Source organism: Phalacrocorax aristotelis, chromosome 2, assembly GCF_949628215.1.
Source record: "Phalacrocorax aristotelis chromosome 2, bGulAri2.1, whole genome shotgun sequence".
Lineage (NCBI taxonomy): Eukaryota > Metazoa > Chordata > Aves > Suliformes > Phalacrocoracidae > Phalacrocorax > Phalacrocorax aristotelis.
The window spans coordinates 38847513-38869919 of record NC_134277.1 but is presented as its reverse complement, the minus strand read 5'-3'; the positions used below and the strand labels follow the sequence as shown (position 1 = coordinate 38869919).

Here is a 22407-nt window from a genome sequence, read left to right as displayed (position 1 = left end):
CGGACATGGTAAGCAGTAAAGAACATTTCCAGTGGTGCCCAAGCCTATTTCCACATTAGGAATACAACCCTGCCTGTGCTCTCCAGGGCTGGTCTCATCTCCTGGAAGAGTATTTACATTTTATCACAAAGTTTCTTTATTGGAGCTTCATTATACCAGCTACCACCTATTATGCAAAAATCATGTCTTTCCTGGGTAAACAGCATGAATTGCTAGACAACAGCCAGCCTCCTTCTGTAACACAACTACGGGAGACCAGCCTCTGAAACACCTGCTTTTCATTACACAGTAAGAAGAGGGAGAAAACCAGCACAGTCCTGCCTTTTGCATATTTAAATGCCATGTGATGTGGGGCATGGGCGAGAGCAGGCGCACGGCATGCCCGCTAATGGCAGGGTAGGAACGCGTACGGCACCGCCGCAGGTCCTTGGCCCTGAAATTAGATAAGAGCACTTTGTTCCCCCCTTCCTTGGATAAGGCAATGCGTGGGATGAGAGCAGCAAAGTGCCTCCTCGGCTGGAGAGCCTAGAGAAGCTGGGTCACAGGCCTAAGAAGTCAGTGCGCTGGCTCCTGGCAAGGGCTGGGGAGAGGTAGAGAGACCCCAGCGTCGCCCCTGGGATAGCACCTTTGAATCCGCTCACCACAGTACAGGGAGTGGGGTGTTTATTGGTGTTATTTTGTTAAGACAATCACATCGTCCCATCATCTGGGGGTTTGGTCTTGGCAGCGTTCATGTGATTCGCTTGTCTGGCGGAGTTGCCGGGCTCCCCGCAGTGTCCGGTCGGGGCTAGGGAGGCCACTGGCACGCACCTCCATGTCGCCCATGGGGCCAAGGAGGCCACCTCCAGCCGCGGGGCAGCTGCAGGCTTCGGCCACCTGTCCTGCCGGTGCTCCGGCCACCCGTCCAGTGGCGGCTCCTCACGGGGCCTCGGCTCCGGGGGCGAAGCCTCCCTGGGCTACTTGCCCCCTTGGGCGGCGTGGCCCGGGGCACCGCCGCCGTCGAAGACTTCAGGGCTGTCGGCCAGCAGCGAGGTCCGCACCTTCCGCCTCTCCTTGAAGCGGCCCGAGTGGGAGACGCGGAGGCTCCGGCGGTTGCCGCCGCCCGCCCCCGCGGCCTCGCCGCCGCCGAAGAGGGACGGCGGCTCCTCCCGGCCGCCGGGGCTGGGGGGGGCGGCGGGGACGTCGCTGGCGGCGGCGGGGGGCGCCGGGGCGTCCGCCGCTTCCTTGTGCTTCTTCTTGCTGGTCAGCGACTTCCACCAGGGCCCCGCCGAGCTGCCCTTCACGCCGGCGCGGGGGGCGGCGGTGGCCGCGGCGCTGTCCGCCATCTCGGGCTTCTGCGGATGAGGCGGGGGGGGGGAAGAGAGAGAGGGCGGGCTGGTAGCCCGGGTACCCTCCCGCCGGGGCCCATCCGCCCCGGGGACCCCTCGCCCCAGCAGAGGGGAGGCGGGCAGCCCCCGCAACGCGGGCAGCGCCTTTGGGGGAGGCCCGCCCTCGGCCGCGGGAGCTGCCGCGCAGGGGGGACGGCTCCTGCACAGGCAGCCGGGTGGGCGCGGGGGAAGGATTTTGCGGTGCCCGGTATCGGGCTCCGAAAGGCCACCCCGCCTTCCCGTGCGCGGCTGACAGATATAAAGGTAAATAAAGCCCCGGAGGTGAGGCGCGGGACCCGTTCCCTGCTCTCGCCACCCCCCGAGGCCCGGCACCTTGGGGCTGCCGCCTCCCCGCGGGACGGGGCCGGCAGCTCCCGTCCCTCCTGGGGGCTCCCGCCGTGGGGCGCCGCAACCTCCCTCCCTCCCTCGCTTCCTCCCTCCCTCGCTTTCTCCCTCCTTCCCCCCGCCGGCTCCCGGCGCAACAGGTAGGGGAGGCGACACTGACCTGCGGCCGCCCGCCCGCCCGCCCGCTGCGGGAGCGCTCTCCTTCTGCGGGGAAGCGCGGCCGCTCCTCCCTCCGCACGCCCCTACGGCTCCATCGCCGCGGCGGGGAAGGAGGGAAGAGGCGGCCGGGCGGCCGTGGGGAGCGGCGGCAGGTGGCGGCCAGCCCCGCGGCTCGCCCCCGTGGGCGGAGCAGCGGCCCGGCCGGCCCCGGGGCCGGGGCGGCTCCCGTTCACCTGCCGGGCTCCCGCGGTGCGGGGCGGGGAAGCTGCGGCGGCCCGGTGAGGGGGTCCGGCCCCGGGTCCTCGGGGCTGCAGGGAGGGGGCCGCGGGGCGGGGGAAGGTCGGCGCCCCCCTGAAGGGACAGGGAGGAGGAGGAGGAGGAGGGCCCCGCAGTGCAGGTGAGGCAGCCCCGTGAGCGCATGATGAAATGCGGGGCTGCCCGCGGTGGATGCGGCGTTGTCGGCGTGCACGGCTAAAACAGTAACGCGTTTTGTTTGTGCGCATGATACGTGTCCGTGGGTGAATATTTTGTAGCCTTGAAGAAAACAGAATTGCCCTTAATTGCCCGTCTTTAAAAAAAATTAACGTAGCTGACACACTAAGAGTGTCGTGCTGCCTAATGGTTAGTTATACTTGAACTGGCCTAGAATTGGGACTTGGATTTTCTGTGTGATGATACACGGCCATGCAAATGCCTTTACCTTTTTTCATTCATCCAGAAAGGAAAAAAAGATTTGCTTGTGCCATACTACGTGTTAAAAACGGTGATTTGTTCTTGGGAGAACTACGCCATGTAGTATTGATGTGATTCCTCACACCCGTTCGACCAGCTACACATTCAGTTACTCAAGGATGCCTGTGATCACATGGAGGAGTTCGTGAAAGCAGTGGTATTTCAGCCTCATCTTCTTTTGCAGACCAACTTCTGCTACCTGCAGCTTCTCTGAATAGCCCATAAAGATAAGACACATGGAAATCGGTGAATGCAGGTTACTGAGGGAAGGGAGCCTGGGGTGTGCGCTTCTATTACACTGTAGATTGCTCTCTTCACACCCAAAGGGTTTTAGACAGGGAAGCCTGCATGCACATACACTTGAAAGCACTCTATACTGTCTGTCACACTAACTGATGTCATCAGCAAAAAAATCTCTTCTATGGAATAAACCAGTAACTTCCAGTGCAAAAAGATGGCCTTTACATTCCCTTCTAACAAGTAAGCAGCTAGCATTTTCTAAGATGCATAGCACTGGGGCATTGGTCTCTGCTGGGCCAAGGACAGCAACAGATAGAAGGTCAAGTTTCTCCCAGTGACTATAACCTACTGCTGTGCTACTCATTTCTATCTATGGATAAAGAGAGCACCAGCATCTCTCCTCATCTTGCGTCCCAGGGAAATGCTTCAGGAAAAGGGAATTTATGGAGAAATAAGGGTAAATATTATTATTAAAAGGCCTTTTCACAAAACATTGCTAGTTGACATTCGTACCTTCCATTCTCGTTACAGGCTTATACAAAACATTTACCACTGTATTATTTGTTTATATTATTTTGACCACCATAGACCTGACATCTTCCCTGTCTCATCCCTAGAAACATTCAAGGTCAGGCCGGACGGGGCTCTGAGCAACCTGATCTAGTTGAGGATGTCCCTGCTCACTGCAGGGGGGTCGGACTAGATGACCTCTAAAGGTCCCTTCCAACCCAAAGCATTCTATGATTCTATGATCCTAGCTCACATAATGCCAAATGTACATCAAATCAGTGCATTTTTTTCAGTTCAGCCAGTTTCAAAAAATCTTACAATATAAGAGCTTTGTCCTTTTTGACACTGGACTGAAAGCAGGGTCTACTGAAAAGAGGCAGGTTGGAAAGCTTTGTGAGAGATGGTGTACGTGGGAGGGTGCTTCCTGTGTGTGTATATGGCTGCACAGGAGAACAGCAAAACCTGCTCTGCATTTGAAAGTCACTGGTACGATTCAGTCACAACATGCTGTTCCACAAGATTGTCACTAAGGGTAGTGTTTATATACAAACAACTCTGACAGTGAAAATGTTCTGCCCCTTTCTTACTGCAACGGTAGTTGTTGCGTTCCTTCAGTATGCATATATTTACAGCACTGATATAAAAAAGGAAAGTAAAATAAACCATGGACTCTTTCAGTGCATGGAAATTAGCTACTATATTCATTTAATATGACTGCTGCAGTTAAATTCTGTCCTTTCTTTGCAGGAGGAGAAGACAAAAATTAATGGGGTTTTGTAGTCCCATCTAGGGTGGATGTGCCGGATTCTAGCAGATGCCCCAGTACACTGCAAAATAAAAATGTAAGGCCTTTTCTCCTACATTGTAACATGCTCCTTTTGTGTATGATTGGACCGTATTGACATCAGGTCCCTTCGTAATTTTGCAGGCTCTCCAAAATTTAGTAATACCCTGGTATTCTTGAGATTTAGATTCTCAAACACTAATGTCAGGTCTCAAACTAACCTTACTTACAACACCTAAACTCTTACTGCAGTGAATTAAAAAAAAAAAAGATGTTCCCACCATCCTTTTTCCAAACTTGGCAGACCCTACTGTGTTCAGGTTGAAACTGGGCTCTGGAAACCACACCCTTACCGAACTGTGTTGAGGGGACCCATTTCTACTCACAGTAGAAGAGAGGCGCCATCAGCCTTCCCAACACAGTGGACTGTGCAGTGTCCAGCTGTGCTCTGGAACCTTCAGGTTTCCAAAACATAACAGCAACTTTAACCCATTATAATTATACCAAGGGGATCTAATGATGCCCTCAGAAGCATAAAGGGCACTAGTGAATATTGATATCGGATCTCTTATTTACCCTGACGTCCCAGACCATACAGCGAATATACTGGACTTTTGAAACTTGGGATTCTCAAATACTAACCTTAGGGCTAAGGACAGGTTTGAGCCTACTGTGGAAAAGAACATATGACACTGGCACCTATAAAGAGCAGAGTTCTTGTTAGGTCCATGTTCCCAGCAATATTCAAGAGCATGCTTAATTCTTCCAAGTTTCGATTCTTAAACTCTAACCCTGATCTGACATACAGCTGAGCAATTGGCCCTTAGAAAATCTGCAACACTGATACCTGCTGGCACAAGCAGGCCTTTTAGCATTCAGCGTTAAAATCAGTTCTAGAAACTCCTAAATCTCAAAGCCTAAATGCCACTTCAATTTTAACCAAGGGATGCCTGTCTACAGGAAAATACTGCAGAAAGAATGGGGCCCCATCCACATCAGGCTGTCTACTCTGAAAAAGGCAGCAGTAACTTCAGCTCTTTAAGCTTTTGTTTTCCAAGTACTAGCAGCATCTCAAACCTTAGCCTTTACCATAACCACAGGAAGGACTCCAACCCTTTTTTAAAGGGGAAGAACATTTTCCCTGTTGACACCAGGCTGCTTCTTATGGCTGTGGGACTGCAGCATCCACACCCAGGCTATATCTGTTCCACCAAAAAAAAATAAAGCCAGGCAGTGAGTTTGAACCCTGCACATGGTGAACTGTCCCTCTTCTCAGTGGTGGCTCCCTGGTATGATTTTGTCCTATGTAAATGACATACCTGCTGTTCAGGCATGGTTTGGAGGCAGTAAGAAGGAAGACTTATTCCCCCTAGGCAAAATGGACAGAACGACACGTTTGCCTCCCTCCATAGTAATCCAGCTTCATTGCAACAGGTTTTGCACCCTCAAACACTTCAATATACAACCACTCCTCTTGTTATAGTCTAGGACATGCATTACATCATCTCAGCCTCAGGGTATGAAAATACCAGTTTGATGGGCTGCAATGGAGCCTTTGCATTATTACGGGTGCTAAATCACAATTTTTGATTCAGTGACTCTAGAAAAAAAATTACTCTCAAAGGCCATAGGTGACACCTCAGGGGACCTCAGTTAAGTACAATGTAATGTGGACTGGGCAAGACTGTGCCGCTTGGGATGGGAGAGGGCCCTGACCCCATTTTATTGAGCGACACAGATGTAGTATTCCCTAATCTTACCTCCAACACTAGTACGGACAATATCCTTGCTTACATGGGTGCTGACAGCAGCTCTGCGAAGAGAACTAGTCCTGTAGTGGAATGTAAGACTTTAGCATGTGTTAGTGCTAGTGCTCATCCTCATTCAATGGGAATTTCAGCTTTGTTAATAAATCTGGCTCAGAATACAACAGATTCTGCAACTTTACCTTAACAATACCTATACCTATAATGAAACCCTTCATCAAAGCAGACCATAAACACAGCTCCTCAAACTTTTGGTTCCCAACCAGCGACCAGCCCTTTCTTGTATTCCATTAATTCATTCCCACAGCAGAAGCAGTGGAGTGTAGGCCTCTAACAACACCAGCCCTTTTCTTATGTCTGTATATCTAGCCGCAAACTCAGTCTGCTTATTTGAATCCCAGATTCTAAACCTCATCTTCTCTTTCACCCATGTAGTATCTGGACATAAAACCAAAGTAATGTTTCTATAGCAGAACATAAAAAGAAAGAGGTTTGTGACTGTTGACATCAGTACCCTTCCTAGCTCTGCAGGCCTTGCAAAAAAGCAGTTCATCCAATATCCATACTCCTAAGCAGAGAACCCACACCATGAATACAAGGAGAGAACTGATCATTTGCTGCAACAGCAAAAAACCCCACCATAAATAACTGTCCCTTATTGACATCAGCCCTATTCCTAATACTGAGGGCTGTGCAGCATCCAGTAACAATACAGGTTTCTCAATATTTGGATTCCTAACCTAACCCTTATTATGAACACCTATGGACCTCAGTCTCCTAATGTTCTTGGGCAGCAGCATGTGGTAAATAATATGGATCTTCATGCACATTGGCCATATTTGTACCTGCCCTATAGTAGAACGGAAAATAAGGTACCTACAAATACTGCCATCAGCGATTTGTGTTCTTAAAGATCTACAGTTCCAAACCCTACAGCTAACCCTACTCCTCATTCTAACCTTCATCTTAGTAGTAACAAATGCCTTATACTTTTGAGAAAAGAGAGAATACTTCAACCCCGACTTTATCAGGCACTGCAGAACTCTTCAATGAAGGCAGCTTCCAGTGGTAAGCTTGGTTCCTGACATCCCCAAGTCTACTGTAAACTGAACCCTGACAGTTTCTCTACTTACAACCTGCTGCTCATTTCTACTGTAGTTTATAAAGCACTGGCTTCAACTGACCCAAGCTTTCTTCCTAACTGCAGTCCTTGCAACATCCTGCAATAATCCAGGTCCTTCAGGCTTTGAACTCCCAATCTTGGCTCTAGCTGTAGCATCAGCATAATTATATCCAGAATACCATGCCTTTGGAGAATGATAATGTAAAGTATGGCCCCCATGTAAGACCCATTGATGCCCTAAATTTGCAAGCCCTAGAGCACTCAGCAATAATCATAGTGCCCTAAGGTTCAGATTTCTGAATCTTAACCATGATCTTTAATCAAGGAATTAATCTCTACAGCTAAAGAACATAAAACATATTGATGCTCTCACTCTTATCTTCATGAGCCTTGTAGTCTCTTCATTCCCTTTAGACAGCTGTAGGGGACATAGCAATATAATTCTGCTTTGAAGATCCAGTTAGATGGCATTCTTCTCCTTGTATAAGTGTTTTGAATTACCTTCCTACTCAAGAGTTTTCATCAGTTCCTGGTTATTGGCAGGGCATTTGAATCTTCTTCCTCCCTTTTCTGCAGACCTTGAGCACGTACTTGTCAATAAAGAAGGCAGCCAGACAGGCTCCTGCGGCTTGTGCCCTTTGAGCAAGGTTTGGCAAGAGTGCAGCACCGAGGGAAAATGTTGTAGCCTCTCCAGCTGCTGCCACTTTGGGGAGCTTGAGCAGCTGGAGAAGCGCTGTTTGTGGACCCTTCTGTGAGCCTTCTTCCCACTCCCATCTCCTTTTTGGTCCTCTCCCCCACCTTAGACAGCAGGGCAGTACCTACCCAGCCATTAGCAGGATGAGGGGGCCAGGCTGCCTTTTCCCTGTCTGTACTGTGTTTGGGAAGAAAGTGATACTGGCAGCAGCTGAAGGTACAGCAGAAGAGGCTGTCAGCTGTCTTCATCTCCAGGTGGGAGGGAGGAGGAGAGAGCAGCAGAGAGTCTAGCTGGGTTAGGGAAATGCTTTGCCTCCAGACACGTGAGCCCAGGCGGGGCCCTGTGCAAACATAGTTAATCATTTTGCAGTGTCTCATTTGTACAGGTCTGCACTGTGCAGCGTTTGAGCTTATCACAAAAGAGAAGACGCAGTTGATCCACTGCTCTGAAGTCGCTCTCAGCACCTACCTTCGCTTTTACCTCCTTGCAATGTGACTTTAAGCCTTCCTTCAGCCCAGCTATTTATTACCCCAGGCACTCCTGGCACATCTCTGAGACCTTACTCAGGCCAGAGTTTCGTCCAATACTACGCCTGCAATTCTTCCTCCCTCCTGTATCCTAAATTTGACAGTAACGCACAGCTCAGGTCTTTCAAGCACCTTGTTTCAGCAGAGATCCCAAATCTGCTATATTCCTTCCCAGAGTCTCAGGCCAAGTGTCCCTGCAGCTCTGCTTCTTTCGTTAAACTCAAATGTTGTGTGAGCTTTGAGACTCTTTAAGTGTATAGGAAAGTGTAGTCTTAACTGCTTGCTTAGAAATAAAATGAACATGGTACCAATTCATTCAGTTTTGTGCTCTGTTAGACCCATGCTCTAGATTAACATCATCTCGCAGAGCGGTGAGGGCAAAGCTGTGTCTCCTTTGTAACCTAATTTTAAAAAGTTTTCCCAAGGAAACAATATCTCCACTTATACTCTTTGTTTCTCTTCTTTTTCTTTTTTTTTTTTTTCAAATTCTTCTCCTTTCTCAGTAACTTCTACATCCTTTGTCCAATTCCAATGGTATTTGACAGCAGGAGAGATTAAGTTTCACAACAACTGGTCCCTGGGTAGACGAGCCCCAAATCGGTGTCTCAGTTGAGGAAACCCTTCAATGGTTCCCTGTTTGATCTTGCCTGCCAGCTGCCTTTTCAGCACACATGTGCTTTGGAGTCAGACACAGTGCATGCTGCCTCGCCGCCAGCGTGGTGTTCTCAGGAAACAGTTCCTTTGCCTGGTTGCCCTGGCAGGCTCAAAATATTTAAACCTGACAGCAATGAGTCTCACCAAGACAGAGGTATAAAGATGAAATTTCAGCTGTTCCATAGCACTTTGGAAAGTTACTATCTTACAAACCATTAACTTGATGTTTTACTAATTGTGGCTAAGACACTTCTGCCTTATGGGAGGCAAGTCATCTCACGCTGGTAGCTCCAAGGACCAGCTGTAAGGGGGTACAGAGTTGCACCCATCATACCAGAAGATGGGGCTAGCTGAATGGCAGATGGGAAGCACGGGTGGATGCTGGTGCTAGGGGACTGCTGCTGCACCCGCAGCACTCCACCGAAGGCCTTCTCCAGTAGTTGGATGGGAACAAGGTTCCTACTGAACATCCAGCTGCACACAGGCTCCAATGCTGTCAGACGCAGGCATCTCACCTGCTTGCAGAGGAGCAGAGCTGCATTCCCCTCAAGATGAAATGACCTCGCAGGGAAATTACATCAGCTGAAACGCAGACTCCCGGAGCATCTTTCAAATGACTCTTACCACCCTCTAGTAGTGCCTCATGGGAGATAGTCATCACACTCTGCTGCATGCTTTGAAGCAAACGGAAGATCCAGTCAGACATTTTTCCCAAGTACCGCAGTATGGGCTTGCATTGCAGAGATACATGCTTTGTCTTCTGCTTTAGCAGTCAGTTTTGCAGAGAAAAGTCTGCCGGCTGTTTATTTCCCTGAAGGGTGAATTTGGAACAGAGACAATCAGATCTCAGAGGTGCTGCTCAGCCCCAGGTGCCGGGGTGATGGCCACAGCGAGCCTGACATAAGAGATAAAGTGTGCAGCACTGAGGAAGCATGGAGGGGACAAGGTCCTCCATACACTCAGTATGCCCCTGAGGATGCTGACCATTGGTTAGCTGAGACAAACATGGACAATTAATTAGATAATTGTGTTTTAAGATGCAGAATCATACTCTTCCCTCCATCCAACACATTAGAAACTTCTGCCCTCCAAAGCCACTATGCATGGGTATTTCTAAACACACTGCTTTGTACTGTCATTGAATCCTTAGGATGGGGCATGTGTTGAAGACCCCAGACTGCGAGATGTGGCAAAGCTACTAGTTTGCTGATGGTAGAGGGAAAGGGAGAAGCAGAACGGCTTGTTTGTCTTCCTGCAAAAATAAAAAATGGTGCTAAGAAACTGTTCTTGCCTTAAAAAAATAACTTATTACTGAACTGACCAGAAAAAATAAAGAAAATCATTGTTAGTCAAATGCCTGCGTTCGAGGGAGTGGAAAAGTGCTCTGATAGCATTGATTCTTAGAAATTGATTGGACTGATATTGCAATTCATTGCTTGCTTGAAGTTTTACACGGGTGGTTCAGGGTAGTCGTAGAAAATAAATGTGTGCATAGGCTTGGCTGTGGTAGTATGGGCATCCAAGTGCCAATCTGAAACTGCTGACATTCAGGCAAACTGTTCTAAGTTTTCCAAGTAGGAAAGTTTCCAGCAATGTCAGGATGGTAATTAGCGATTGATTTTCATTTGGCAGCTTGCCATGTGGTCAGAGTGACAGACACCAGAACTCTTTAACACATTTAATGGGATTTTTCCTTCCATTTACACTATCATAAATTACAAAGCATATTTCACTTCACAAAATAAAACCATTTCCAGATCATTTTTATGACAGCATTAAGTAGTACATAACCTACAACAAATAGTCCTGTACAAGGCAGGAGGATCTATGGAAGTATTGGGAACTCAGACTATTTAGCATTTGCTCTGCAATCTGGGTTAATCTATCTAGCCCTTAGTTATTTCTCTAGAAGACGACAAATTTACAGTCATACCCTCCACCTCCCTTCATTATCATAGTTACACATATTTTTCAGTTTGAATAGAAACATGCACTCCCTGAAATAATTCAGGAAACTGCATCACTGAGTTACCAAGCATATGATACAAACAATCAAGATGAGGGATTATTATAATTTTTTTTGTATTGAAAATTGAGTTTGGTAGTAAAGTATGTTGATTTTCTATGCTTGCAGAAACATCTCATGCTGAGAAACAGTTTTAACATTAGGAATAAGTTGCAGTTAGACTATGAACTCTGTCGGTCAATGTTTGTGAGGGGAGAAAAATATTAAAATTTGGTAATAATTAAATTTACCAACTCCCACATTTCCTACACATTCCTTCTTTTTTTTTTTTTTTAAAACAAACCATCAGGAAACACATTCAAGATAAATACCTACATTTTTAGCAGATTTACTGTACGTTTATAAATAGAGAAACATGACAAAACATAACTCAGTTTTTACAGATAAACCAAATCCTTCATAATTAACCCAAAAAAGTGCTAACTTTTCAACAAGGCCAGAAAATATCCAGTGTCCCAGCATCACTTAACTTACATATTACTGTAATCCCAGAAAAATCTGGCACATGAAACTGATACGACCACCAGGACTTCTGAAAAATTCTCAATACCATATTTTACATGGGAGTAAAAACAAAAAAAAGAATAGAAAATACTATATGTTTTGGGAAGTCTCAAATGGCTAAAAGTGTACAATCTTAGGTGCTAGTGCCTAAATGCAAAGAAACCTAAGGAAAGCGGGAATACACACAAGAAAAGAATTCTCCTTTAAAACGCTTGCAATGAAAGAGGTATGTCAGGATAATACTGCATTAGTGGTAATTGTTTTCAATATATCATAGCAAAAATGCAGGAAAGAATTATGTGGAAAATAATCAATGCACCGCATTGATTTATAGTTTGCTAAAATAAAATGCCATTCTTTCAGCTAGGTAAAGTAAAAATATCTTTATAATATAGGTTCTGTTTCACAACTGACATATATAATTATGTCGCATGGAGAGGGAAATGTATAGGCGTATACAAGAAACACTGATTAAGTACCTTTTCACTTCTCTAGCCTTATTAAAATATGTTTTGTGTTTCTTAATAAGTTAACAATAAAATTGTTTGCAACTTCTCAAAACAAATATACATCTGAGGCAAGGCAAAAGATACAAGGTAAGAGGATTTTTTCTGACCTTTTTTTTTCCCTTCTACAAAGAGGCATATGTCTATGAGACATAGGCTTTCCCTAAACATTTTGGCATCCATCTGCAACTTTGCAGAAATTGAAGTGCAGTCAAGGAACTTTTCCTTTATGTTTAAAAAAATTTAAAGAAATGTTGCTTTTCCTTCAAACTAATTATTTTAAAACAAATGGCTTTGAAGATACGCCTCTCTCTGTCTAAAAAAGAACATCTTCGTTTTCTATTAAAATCTGCACAATTAACTTCTGGTACCGCATGTCATTCAGCGTAGCAAGGGTACTGTCCTCTGGAGGTCTCATTAAAGTAGGCCCAAACACTATTCCCAGGTTTTCAGCATTCATAAAATTCTCCTTCTCATGCAAGGTAACCCTAAAAGAAGGGGGAAAAAAAGTAAGTATTTGTTTACTTCTCAGAAGAAAAGAATATATGCATCTTAATTTGTAGTCCACTTCACATCAAAAAAAGGTAGGCTACGTGTGGCTGGTGCAAATGCAGGCTGCCAAGGGTGCACAGAAGTCACCCCTTAGCCTGGCTTAAAAATGCGAAATGTGCTCAGGGTTTCCCTCCAGGTAATAGAGCTGGATCACACCCGTGTTATCCCAGCAGGTCTTTGGCATTTGAATTTGGTCCTGAGAGTGGGTGCTCTTGCACTGCCGTGTAGAGGCAGCTGTGGTCCCTTAATCGGTCACAGTCCCTCACGGACCAGACACTTGCCATTACTAAGCAGAGCACAGGTGAGGTTTCACATCTTCTCCACACACAACTCCTCTGCCAAGATGGAGCACATCTGATTTTGGAACCAGCTTTCCCGGAAACAGCTGAGACCACCCCTGGCCATGGCAATTCCCAGCTCAGCAGCAGTGGATTCACTCATGCCGTCAGGGGAGCACAAAGTAATCTGGTCTTTCCTTGTTTGCAAGGTCCTTATATGATTATGTTTTTTTTTTTCCTACTGTTGGCTCTCTGCAGAGTGGCTCTGTCACAGAAAAACACTGTCCCTCTTTGCTTTCAGGATAGAAGTCCATCTGTGCCCCTGCTCACAGACACGCCCTCATCTTCTAGCACAGATATGCTAGCTGTGCTTTACAAGGAGAAAAGACAAACCAAGGTTGCCTAGGTGAAGCCGCCTCTGTGCAAGTGTATGTCTAACACTGCTTTGCATCCATGGCTGTATGCAGCAGAGAAGTTGAACAGCTATGCAATGCCACATGCATCGACCCAATGCCCCTGTGCAGGAGTGTGGGGCTTCTTGCATGGCCTGGGGTGAACACAGAGAAGACTCAGCTGCACAGCTTCACTGCAACATCAGCATGGATGGAGTTGTATGTATTTCACCACAGGGGGGACTGCTCATGCTATTGTATTTCCTCCAATTCTGAGCAAAAGATTATCAGAAAGAATGCTCCATTTAACTGAAGAAAACAATTAATTAATTGACTGACAAGCTCATTTTTCATTGCTGATATTGTCCTCTGCTGGATTTTCCTGACTGCACTAGGTTATTCCTTCCATGGAGGAGGAAGAAAGACAATAAACAGATTCAGGGAAAGTAGCTCTAATATTTCAAAAGCAATATAAAACTCAACTTTGACTGAGCTCAATTTAGTGTCCCTTCCATTTGATAAAGAAATATGAAGTGCTTTAAACAGCAGCTCAGTGCAGTTTCTTTTCTGTTGAGAAACAGCGCTGGTGTAGAGGCTGTGATCCTGCAGTGATCCTGCAGTCCATACATAAGCAGACTCCCTGACACCAGTGCGTGTTTTCTCCAGCAGGAAGAGCCAGCCCTATGGGTCTGGACTTGGGATTTTATGTTTAATCTACGGAACAGCATAGTCTGAACCTGAAGAATCCTTCCCTCTTTTGCATTCAGATCTCTCTGACAGGTTCTCTGTGAGAACTGACATGCACTTGATTTCCGTGCAGGCACTGAAAGCTACGATTTGGGAAAGGAGAGAAAATTCATTGTGTGACTTGCAGATGTTTGAGAAAGAAAGCTTCATCAGCTGTTTGGACTATTTTTGTCTCATCAGTACTTCAGCTCAATAGCTGAACCAAAGCCCCTACTGCAGTTCATGAGAAAGAAGGCAGGCAAGTCAATACTTGGCTATTAAAAATTTGCTGCTGGGACATGGAAGTACTGATTCTGTTTACGGGTTGCTTGTCTACAGCCTCCACAGGCCTCCTTAAAAGCCATCATGGCTCGTCCTGAGTTGTCCATGCATATGCGCTGACAAGGGGGGGCGTTTGCACATCTCATTTCTGCAGAGTCCAGAGAAGCTCCTGCATGCCCAGGTAACATCTCATCGAATGGTAAAATTACTCAGTTGTAATGACCTGAGCCGATCCAAAATGAGAAAACGTCTCTGCATAATGAGAATCTGACTGAGCATGAAATGCACTTCACATAAGCTCTCTGACGCAATTTTACATGAGTTAAGGTCTTTTTCTTTTCACGTTGGCATTAATATGGCAGAATAGTGCACATCAAACCCAGAAAATACTCCAAATTTGCAACCATGCTGCAAGTAGTGGGACAACTAAGAAGAGATCAAAAATGAAATTTAGGCACTTTTGAAAATTTTGTATGCCTTATGACTAAAGAATCTTTGGAAAGCAAATGAGGCAGAGCGTGTTTAAAACAAAAAGAGATAGGAAATAACTGGTAAGGGCCTGTATTGCTTTTACTAGTCGTACAAAAATAGGCCCTACTTGAATCTTGGCTTAACTGTGATATGAGCAAACAACTCATAAGAGACAGCTCTTTCCTTTTAGGGTTATCGTTCAGGAAGACAAACCAGGAGCTAAGGGGAGGCAGACGCAAAGTGTGATCAAGTGACTTGCTGCAGCACATCTAGCACATCTCTAAACTACCTACCACTCTGGTATTTTTCAGATATTATCGGCCTCAGAGAAACACGGCAAATCTCAATTAACTCTTCAAAGGCTTGCAGTGATCTGCCAGCAAAAGGGTCTGTGCTATACATGTGCATAGCTTATATGCATTTATACAAACATAGCTTGCCTGTTTATTTGTAACATTATTACTTTAGTGGCAGTGCCCTAATGGAAGCTTTATTGGTACTTTCAGTAATATCTCTCTTCCAAAGCACAAAATTGATAAGCTCTTCAAGAATTATCCTACATGCCAATTAACTCACTTTTTGAGATGAATCATTAGGTATCTAAGTGTCTCGTAGTGAGCAGCAGGGAGTAACATCAACACTTCATGTATTGCTTCTAGTCGTTCATCAGGATTGGAGATTTCTGAAAAAACACCGAACAGCATTAATGTTAATAGGGCTTTCCATTTGTAAACACCAATAATTCAGGAAGCCAAGTTATTATTATGGAGTCATTTGCAAGCCACTGACTGTGCTTGGAGGGATAAATATTAAACTCATAAACATGGAGCTTATCAGCAACTTCTGCATCCTGAAAAAAAAAAAAAAAAAAAGGCTTTACAAAGAAATCAGCAACAAAGACCACTCAATACTCATCTCTATGGTCTGTAGCTCTATCTACAGGCCTGTATAGGTACAGTATCCAAGCTTCAGTAAGCGCTTCCTAATACTCTGCCTGGAACTGACTCTTTAAAGTCTGAAATAAGATTTCTTCCATTAGCCTTCAACACCAGCTGGGAGTGTGGATATATGCTTTAGAGCCTGTGCTTCAATATATGTTTAGGTAGAGATTGAAAATGGAATTACATGAACAAAGATTTCTGAACATCTTTAAATATGTAGGTGTCAGCGATCAGAGAGCATCTATGCTCATTTGGCAATCTCTCTAAAATCTGAGCAGGATTTACATGTATTTTACATGAAGAGTATGGATTCCTAAGCTGTGAACTCAGTTGGAGTTATATTTGCTGCAGGACTTTCCATACAAATGGTACCAGGAGCTTGAAATTTTACAAGATTAAGAATCTCCATGTCCTCCTTTTAAGAGATTGGTTTATTGACGTGATAGGAACTGCTTCCTCTGGGCATGTTCTTCATAGGACTAGTGACGAGCAAGAATAATTTCTCTGCCAAGGAGGAGAAGGAGGAGAGTGCAGGAGAGAGGTATCTGGGGTTGCATGGGGAGTGCAAGGTGGGGTAAGCCAGAGGGGAAGGGAAGGTGGCACAGTCACACAGACAGACCACTCTTCCTGCTGCTTATCCATACGCTGGGTGCCATTTCAAAATTGCTAAGGATACTTTTCAAAGAAGAAAGCATGCTACTTCTTAAGACACCTCAGGTCTTTAACGTTTTTTGCTAAGACCCAGTCTTGCATGCATCTGCGGCCGTGACACCAGTCCTGGGATGTACCTGTATGATGTCCCATCCGCAATAACATTCAGGCAAAAGTGTCATGTGGAAGACGGGTAAGGCAGAGAAGTAATGAACAGGACAATGCCCTTGCTTCCAATTGTTGCCTGTCTTTCTTTTTCTTTAACATGGACAGCTTTATGGACAGGAAGTGTAATTAAAATCGGTACAAATTACCATGCAATACTTACTTGCTGCCTCTATGAACTTGGAGTAGGTGTCGTAGGTGATCACGGGAATCGGTAAGTCTCTGAAGTATAGCTTCAGTGCTCCGGCAATGATGTTTATGTCTGGATAAATACTGGCAGAAATATCAGCCTTTTCACCATCTAGAAGAGGAGAAAGAAATCTTTTTGAAACCAGGCTAATTTTGACTGAAGCGAGGCTAGGCTTCTAATTCAGATTTATTGTGTCCAACCTCACAAGAAAAAACAACCTGAAAGCATGTGGAAGCCTTAAATGAGAATATATTGCTACCAACTTTACAGTATACGAATAAGGAATGGTAGTTTCTTTATCTTACAGTAAACAGTTTATTTGCTTACATGTTTTGGAGAGGCTGGTGATTGCATCAACAATATCTGCTGTGTACCATCTCACATATAATGTTTTAATGCTGGATGAAAAATCATACTAATAATATATTTGTTGAACTTGGCCCATCTATTCACTGAAAATAAGCTATTAATAACTTGTTCTGATGTTGTATTTTGTACCCACAGATCCGTGCACAGGAGTATGAACCATTCTTTTAATTTTCACTTCGGGAAACAGAGACACAGAGAAATAACGTAAATTTCCAATGACCCTCAGGAGACCAATAAGAAAAATCACCAATATTGTGATTGGATGTTGTAAACATCCAAATGTTGTAAGTCCTGCACCAATCTATCTACATTAATTAGCTAGGAAGAAAGCCGCCTCTTTTTCTGGATGTCCTCTAATGTCTTCATATTTGACTGATTTATATATAGTAAAGGTTTGAATTTAAATAGACATTTAGTTATACAAGTTATTCTGAAATGTGGATTGCAATTTGTTAAATGAATATGGATACTTGTAATGGATGAACAGCTAAATAGATGAATTAAGTAACAGAAATGACATACATTTTGTTTGCCACTTATTATAATACAGTAGTCAGAACTCCATTATGAAGCACTTTTAATCACATAAGCTTTATATTTTGCAAGTGTTGCTGGTAAGCCCTTGACCAGCGCATGGCTTGCCACAAGTGAAAGTACAAGAACTAGCAGCAAGGCTGGATCTCTGTTATTTTTCAAGTTCAAATGACTACATCTGTTCTGTACTATCTAGTACCCTCATACCCACGTTTTTCTCCAGACCGAGAAATTCTGCTGTCCTCCCCTCCTGCGGCCTGTCCTTGGCGGTCTTCCAGTAAAAAGATGGGGTAGGACACTGGTCAAACGGGGGCTGAGGCTGTCTGGATTTAATCCCCAGCTTTACCTTAGGCCTTTTTGAGATCAGTTATACCCCTCAGTCCTTACTCACCACCTTTCAAGTGAGGATAATAGTGCTTCCCTCACAGGAGGTGGTGAAGATCAGGACCATATGGTGAGTGGGGGCAATGTGAGGTTATGCTTGCTTGAACAACGGAGGGGAGTTTGCTTGTACGTGCCAGGAGGTGCAAGCACAAGCTTGGGCTGTTACCACTGAGGCGCTGACATGCTGTAAACCCATCACCTTGCTTGTCTTGCGATAACTACTGCTTGTAGACATGCTCTGATACAGACAGATGAGTGGGTGTGCTTGATACACAGCGTCTAAGATGTTGATAAAGGCTTTCACAGCAGAGTAAAAGAGTTTATATTGATTGTAGACATTTTATACAAACCTATGGCATTAATCTTGAAGGGATATGTCCTGTCCAATGTATGCACATAATTCTCATTAAGACTAATAGCACTACATGCTCTCTTCAAGAGGAGATTATATGCTTAAGTGTTTAAAACAAGCAGCCTTTCTTGATGCAGCTGAGCAGTCTGAATACATCCATCAGCATTTAATTTAATACAGCATGAATAAGCCCTAGGAGGATGTTTACACTGCCCCAATCTTTTGTTTAATCCACACGTTCCAGGCACTGTAGCATTAGTCTTGTAAAGCTTTGTGTGGAGAGCTCTATTTAATTGATGGACACTGAGCACTCAAAATGCTCCACTGAAAACAGATACCTCCAAGGAGCCAGCAGCTGCATCAGAACAGATACAGCAAAGCAGAAGGTTACTTCTATTATCCAGGTCACCAGTAAACTAAATGGAAGAGTTATTTATTTAGCACTTTTACAAAGCAGCCCAGCAAGCTTCCTTAAAGGGGCACTTCAGCTAGAGGTACTTCAAACTAGAATGTACTTCAAGCATATCTGTTATTTACATATTTGCTTACTATAGGAAAAAACGCATTAATTCATGAGTCAAAGATTTTTCACTTCAGAGACAAATGTACATCTATTGGAAACACACTGAAGATTATTTTAAAGTGAGTGTAACAATACATCTGTTATACCTACGCATTTCTGCAGTGGGTATGTAGGGGAAGATGGATTTTTATTTTCCTTCGGTAGATTTTGGATTGCCTGGGTTTTTTTTCCCCTCCTCCTTTCAGTTTCAGCAACTGAAGGCCCTTGGCAGGCTGCACTTATTTCTTATGCTTACCAAATTCCTGGATTTGATTTGTATTTTCTATTTAACCACACTTAAAATTCGAAGCACTAAGAAAGAAAAGTTAACTCATTGCTGGTAAAGCCATGACAAATATTTCATAGAGGATCCTCTGCAGCAGCATACTGTATGAACTACATCTATTTTATATGGTGCTTTCTGCATTACCACAATATTTTTCTTCACTCTTCAATACAGTAACTTTCCTCAGATTGTAATTAGTATTTTCAGTATCATTGCAGTGGCCATATGTTAATACAATCTTTTTGTTTTTTAAATTTTGGATTACAAACATACAGTTCATTTCAGCTTTACAAACTTAATCCTACCCAAACCCTGTCATTTCTCTTTCCTTGTAACTTTGACTCTCAACATATTCTGTTGCATTATGTTGAAGTTTTAATATCTCAAGACAAAGAAAGTCTTTATTCTGTTCCTTAAAGGTTGCAGCTGACTTTGGATGCCATAGAAATACATCAATAGTTTTATTAGAGAATGAAATGGAATGAGTATTACATTCTTAAAGCCTCAGCTATGCCCTCTGAATACTGAATTACATTTCTACTTAAGTTCCTTTTCCCTTAACACTTTGTTTTATTGCACAACCTTTGCCATGCTAACGTGCTTCTTTGTGGTTTTTCTTGGATTTGGCATTTGACAGGTTTTCAGCTACGCTGGCAAAGGAGCAAGTATGAGTTAGGATGCCTCTAAGTACTCATGTAATATTTAACAGCATAATATTTTTAGCGAGTGTATTGTACTAGGCAGTCGTACAAACAAGTGGGGGGACAGAATGCACTGGTGACAATGGCAGCTCTGTGGATAAAGTGCACAATGAGGGTTTTCTGGATGCACAACGCCACAGCTCAACAACGCTGACAGAGATCAACTGTCGCTCTATAGCACCAACATTCACCAGATTAAATAAATCCACATTATTCCCTCCTTTTCATTATAAAAATCACTAAAATGGAACATTGTCAGTGCCTCAGAGCGCTTAACACTAATTTACAGTAAGGGTATTTACACTGGTTTGGCTTTGGAAGGGAGTCTTAGTTTAAATCAGATGAGGACCAACTTCTCCCTGTTTTAAAATCAACTATCACAGCTTCATTGGGCCCAAATAATATTATGTGGGTTGCCATTCTCTTCCCGAGATGTTAACTTTCAAACCTGCCTTTGCTTTTCTGTTCTCACTATAATTCTTCGGAAGCAACAAGTGAGTGCGCCTTTGGCAAAGCTGAATTAGGTAGAGGGAAGGCTGGCTTCTCTTCATTGTGCCTCTTCAGCTGCACTTAAAAATCAGCAGGAGAGGCACCCTACGGTCAAGTCAACCCCTGCTCCTCCTCCCTGTATCATAGTGTCTTCTGGCTCCTGTGGCTTGACGAAAAGCTGGACATGAGCCAACAATGTGTGCTTGCAGCCCAGAAGGCCAACAGTATCCTGGGCTGCATCAAAAGAAGCGTGGCCAGCAGGTCGAGGGAGGTTATTCTGTCCCTCTGCTCTGTTCTGGTGAGACCCCCCCCATTGCTGTACGGTGTCCAGCAATGGAGCCCTCAACATAAGGACATGGAACTGTTGGAACCGGTCCAGAGGAGGCCACAAAAATGGTCCAAGGGCCGGAGCACCTCTCCTATGAGGACAGGCTGAGAGAGTTGGGGTTGTTCAACCTGGACAAGAGAAGGCTATGGGGAGACCTTATTGTGGCCTTTCAGTACTTAAAGGGGGACTATAGGAAGGATGGGGGAAACCTCTTTAGCAAGGCCTACTGTAATGGGAGAAGGGGTAATGCTTTTAAACTAAAGGAGGGTAGATTTAGACTGGATATAAGGAAAAAAGTTTTTACAGTGAGGGTGGTGAAACCCTGGAATGGGTTGACCAGAGAGGTTGTGGAAGCCCCATCCCTAGAAACATTCAAGGTCAGGCTGGACGGGGCTCTGAGCAACCTGGTCTAGTTGAAGATGTCCCTGCTCACTGCAGGGGGGTTGGACTAGATGACCTCTAAAGGTCCCTTCCAACCCAAAGCATTCTGTGGTTCTATGATTCTAGAAAGCTTGGGAAACCAAAAAGCTTAATGGCATTATTTGAAGGATGCATCCTGCACAGTAAATGGGAGGACACCTTGCTTGTTTATTTTCAAACCTATTTAATAAAAGCTGTATTTCCAGAGATGCAAAAGCATACTGGCATTTTAGCCAGGTGCCTGGGGACTGACTTGGAAGTGATGGGCAGGAAGGGACCTCTGTAATGCCAGAGATCCCTGTCTAAGATAGTGACCTGGCCACAGATACGGCCACTTCTGCTGCAACACCCACCTATTAACCAGAACTGATCAGGAATTTTCCATTTTATATTTCAGACATGAATTTTCATTTTTTTTTTTAACTTTTGCAAAAAATGTGTTAATTTTATGTAGTGAACGTGGAACAACAGTTCTGTAAAACTCCCACAAACTTCACTTTCTGGGCAGAAAATGAAATTTGAACAAAAACCTTCCAGGTGTTGCTGGAGGTGAGACCTGCAACCTGGCTCTCAGCTCCCTTCTCTCCCAGGTCTGTCACCTGGGACAGAGATCTGGGATATTCCACATCCTTGGGATAGTCCAATCCCTCCTGCTCTGGCTCCTAAGGCTAAGGAGGGGTAACTGGGCACCAGAAAAGCAATGTTCCTACCTGGGGGGCTGGGATGCAGAAGGTAGGGTGGGGTCCCTGTCTCTGTAAACTTGGATCTGACAGAGAAGCAAGCCCTGATCTGTCAGATTGGAAGTGTCTTGCCAATTCAACCTTCTGCCAGCTGACAACACCTTGTAGCTGCACAGTCCACAAGTCAGAACAAAAAAATTGTTTTGGTTTTCTTTAAATCCCTTACTGCAAAAAAAACCCCAACAAACCCAACCCCCAAAACCCGACTCCTGCTTCTCCATCTTAGTTCAGGGAGAAAACATTTTCAGAACTGTAAAGTGAAGTTCTCAGCTTCTGGTCTCAGCAACACTGTAGTAATACAGTTCTCATAACAAGGTTTTGTTCACTGTTTCACTGCTTTTAGCATTATTCATGGCAATGTTCTCCTTTCCTATCCCTTTTCCCTCATGAGATTGTTAAAAGAAGATGAAGACACAGCTTTTTATCAATTTATGCCAATGGTTTTCCCCACAGCCTGTGTGTACAGACTCAGTTCTTGCCTTCTCCGCTTCCATGTTTATCCATTTCTTTGGAAATCTGATACTGCTAGTGACCTTACTCTTCTTGTTTCTAGGTGCTGCCTTCTTTGCCACTAAATCACACTTTCTTCCTTGCTGTGGGTCTAATTCAAGCGTGTATTGCCACCAGATTATGCCATGAGTATATGCGATAATAAAA

The 22407-nt window shown here is 44.7% G+C and overlaps 2 protein-coding genes across 2 annotated transcripts in view; both read right to left on the bottom strand.

Annotated features, from left to right (window-relative positions):
• Positions 1 to 628: 628 nt before the first annotated feature.
• Positions 629 to 2234, bottom strand: PRR15 (proline rich 15). Its single transcript, XM_075083153.1, has 2 exons — positions 1873 to 2234; positions 629 to 1334 (listed from the first exon to the last, which is right to left on the bottom strand). The coding sequence occupies exon 2, from the start codon at positions 1323 to 1325 to the stop codon at positions 957 to 959; it is 369 nt and encodes a 122-aa protein (XP_074939254.1). The 5' UTR covers positions 1326 to 1334; positions 1873 to 2234; the 3' UTR covers positions 629 to 956.
• Positions 2235 to 10564: 8330 nt separating this feature from the next.
• The window catches only part of CHN2 (chimerin 2), a 164227-nt gene continuing 152384 nt past the window's right edge, over positions 10565 to 22407 (bottom strand). The window contains exons 11-13 of the mRNA XM_075083145.1: positions 16559 to 16696; positions 15215 to 15320; positions 10565 to 12425 (exon numbers count right to left, since the gene is read on the bottom strand). Of these exons, the coding sequence (XP_074939246.1) occupies positions 12254 to 12425; positions 15215 to 15320; positions 16559 to 16696 (416 nt within the window). The 3' untranslated portion in view covers positions 10565 to 12253. The remainder of the gene's footprint in view (positions 12426 to 15214; positions 15321 to 16558; positions 16697 to 22407) is intronic.

Excerpts from the sequence above, each read along its gene's own strand:
- PRR15 (XM_075083153.1), bottom strand. The coding sequence starts at position 1,325 with ATGGCGGACAGCGCCGCGGCCACCGCCGCCCCCCGCGCCGGCGTGAAG.